This window comes from Trachurus japonicus, chromosome 13 (genome assembly GCF_045865225.1).
Source record: "Trachurus japonicus isolate A0001 chromosome 13, Traja_1.0".
NCBI lineage: Eukaryota > Metazoa > Chordata > Actinopteri > Carangiformes > Carangidae > Trachurus > Trachurus japonicus.
The window spans coordinates 16078450-16081414 of NC_140919.1; the positions used below are offsets into that span (position 1 = coordinate 16078450).

Consider the following 2965-nt stretch of genomic DNA (forward strand, 5'->3'; position numbering starts at 1 on the left):
ATTCGAGAATTACCAATAAATAAATGGTCTAGATTGTACATACACAGGATTGACCAGCGGTTCACAGTTCATATCAGAATAAGAAGTGTATAGGCCTTGAGTTGTAGTTCGTTTAGTCTGGAGCTAATCCCAACCTTTCCCATATAAAGTGAATTATATTTTTTACAGTTCAGTGATTGCATTGTGTTAAAAAAGGACTTGTATGTAGAAGGTGCTGCTTTTCTGATTCTGATCTGCTTTTCCAGAGGTAATAATTATCCTTATCCTTATCCTTATCATTACGACTCCTGACGATCTCTGAGGAACCAGAGTGGAGGTTTGTCTTTCTGTATTTTTTCCCACCATGGCGGTCTGATTGATCCCACACCACGTGGCTCTGAGAGAAACAGGAATTAGCTGAAACTTGGACCTGTTCGAACACTTTAACGGACACACATGTGTCTTCTTTAACCTTCCTCCAAAGCCAGGTGCGAGAAAAAAAGAAAAGAAAGGAAAGCTGGAAACCCTGTTTTTCACTACCGATATGTAGATAATGTGACAGGAGGAGGAAGAGGAGGAGGAGGAGGAGGAGGAGGAAATCCCTGCCGACACCCCCCGGCTGGGTGCTGTCAGTGGTGGGAGCCCCCGTGCATGATTACAGTGAAGTTTTTTTTTTTTGCTTGGTTCAGCAATGAGGTGAGGCACAGGAGTCAGGAGACATGACATCATCCCTTACCATTAAAAAAAACAAAAGAAGGAAACACAACATAAAAACTAAAGAAGCCTTGACCTCTCAGTAGCCTAACATGCACAAAAGTTTAGCCAAACACAGGTTTTTCTTTCAAAATCACAAGCCAGCTTTTTTTTTGTTTTGTTGTTGTCATGTTTTCCCTTTGCCTTGGAAGAGGTGCAGTAATGAAAACAGTGCCATCCTGTATAAGGTAAGTTAAAGCACGAGGGTTCAGGAGAGGTACCAATCACCACCAACACCACCGCCTCCGCCTCTCTGTGTGTGTGTGGACTATTTACAGTTTGGATGTCTTTTTTTTGTTTTGTTTTGTTGTATTTTTTTTGCAACAGGGACAAACGAGCCTCCATCACAAACCAAAAACATCCACCACCTGGGAGTGAACATAGCTATAACGCCAGATATCTGTACAATACGATACGTGTGTGTATGTGTATGTGTGTGCGTGTTGAGATATAAGAGTGAATCATCATCATCATCATGGACAGTTATCATACAGTGAGTGGCATAGTGGGATATGCATATCATTTAGCAGGACAAGGGGGAGACGGGGGAGGAGGAGGAGGAGGAGGGAGAGTGTCAAACCCTGGAAATGAAACACTTCACATTCAGTCATCAAACCAGCTGCATCTCAGACCAACACCAAGGAGGGAGGAGAAGGAGGAGAGGAGAGGAGAGGAGGAGGGTGGGTTGAGTCTGAAGTTCACTCCTCAAGACGCCCATCAGCTGGGCTCTGTTCTGCAAATTCAAGTGCATATAATAACTTAATAAGGGGGGGTGAAAACAAAAAGAAAAACAAGATTATCATCAAGGATCATGTCGGCCTATTGCTCCAAACAACATGAAGGCCTGTGGGTGTTTGCTATACTGATCAAAAAGGCCGTTCTGGACGAGATTTATTCCTATAGAAAAAGTAAAGGGAGCAGGAGTTATCAGTTGTCAGTATTATGTACAGAACCACCACACAGCCACAGCACAACATCTCCATCAATAGTCTGAGCCTCCAGCAGCCTCCCTTCCCTCCCTGCATCCCCTCCTGCAGCCTGTATCTATCAGGCGTTTCTCCGGGAGTTACTGGTGGCGGAGGCGCGGCCTGTCTCATGGTCCGGTCTGTATTTGAGCCAGCAGATGAGCCATGTGACGACCACCGAGAACATGGCCAGGATGCTGGCCACCGACAGGCAGATGGGTCCGGCCGGCGACGGAGGAATGCTGTGGCTGTGCACGAAGATCAGGCCCATGAAGAGCAACACCAGCATGGACAGGAAGGAGAAGATCACGCAGACGCAGCCGGTGGTCAGGGCGACCCTCTTGCAGCTCTGACAGCTGTCGTAGCGCACCGAGTCCTGGGAGAGGGTCGTGGCCGTGGACACCGTGGTGGACGGGGTCGCCTGGCTCTGGCTCTGGCTCTGGCTGGTGGACGTCCCGGACGCCTCCTCCCGGCGGAGGGCGACCAGGGCTGGGTGCAGCGGCGGAGGGTACGGCGGCAGCGCGTCCTGAGGCAGGGGGTCCGAGTCGATGTAGAGCGGAAAATCCTCCGTCACCTTGGTGTTGTTGGGCAGGTTTTGTATCCGATAATCCGGCACCGGCGTCCGGTGGCGACAGACGGGGCAGCTGATGCGCCATGGCCGCTCCTCCCGGAGGTGAAGCGTGTTCAGGCACTCCTCGCAAAACGTGTGCAGGCACTCGAGGATCTTAGGAGCCCGGCGGTCAAGGTCGAAGTAATTGTAGCAGATTTTGCACTCGTACTCCTCGTAGGGAAACGAGGCCTCGCCGGGGGGTTCCGCTCCGTTTGATGCCAGATCTACCTCTGCCATGTCATCTTTCGCCATTCACATTCTCCGGTGAACACAAAGGGAGCTGGCGGACAGATGCTGATGACGGTGCACGTCTCTCCTCCTCTCCCCCTCCTCTCCTCCCCGCTCATTGAAACGCCATCATCATCATTCCCGCAGATATTTGTGTGGATGTTTTCATGTTTAATCCCCCCTCGGCGTCCTTTATGCTGCTGCTGCTGCTGCTGCTGCTGCTAAACGATCGGGATCCCGTTTAAATATTAAAAAGCTCGCATTTCGTGTCAGGCTGTGTGGGAATAGATGATGTAATGGTGGTGACTCCGATGCGAGGGCTCATCCAACCAGAGCATCCCACAAAACACAGAGAGAGAGAAGGGGAGAGAGAGGCGGCGATGTGTCGCCTTAAAGTCCCGTTAGAGAGAGAGAGAGAGAGAGTTGTTGT

At 50.0% G+C, this 2965-nt stretch overlaps 1 protein-coding gene across 1 annotated transcript; it reads right to left on the reverse strand.

The window, feature by feature from the left end:
- Positions 1 to 558: 558 nt before the first annotated feature.
- rnf228 (ring finger protein 228) lies at positions 559 to 2965 on the reverse strand. Its single transcript, XM_085794981.1, has one exon. The coding sequence runs from the start codon at positions 2557 to 2559 to the stop codon at positions 1780 to 1782; it is 780 nt and encodes a 259-aa protein (XP_085651107.1). The 5' UTR covers positions 2560 to 2965; the 3' UTR covers positions 559 to 1779.

Bases quoted from the DNA above. Each gene is read 5' to 3' on its own strand.
- rnf228 (XM_085794981.1), bottom strand. From the start codon at position 2,559: ATGGCGAAAGATGACATGGCAGAGGTAGATCTGGCATCAAACGGAGCG.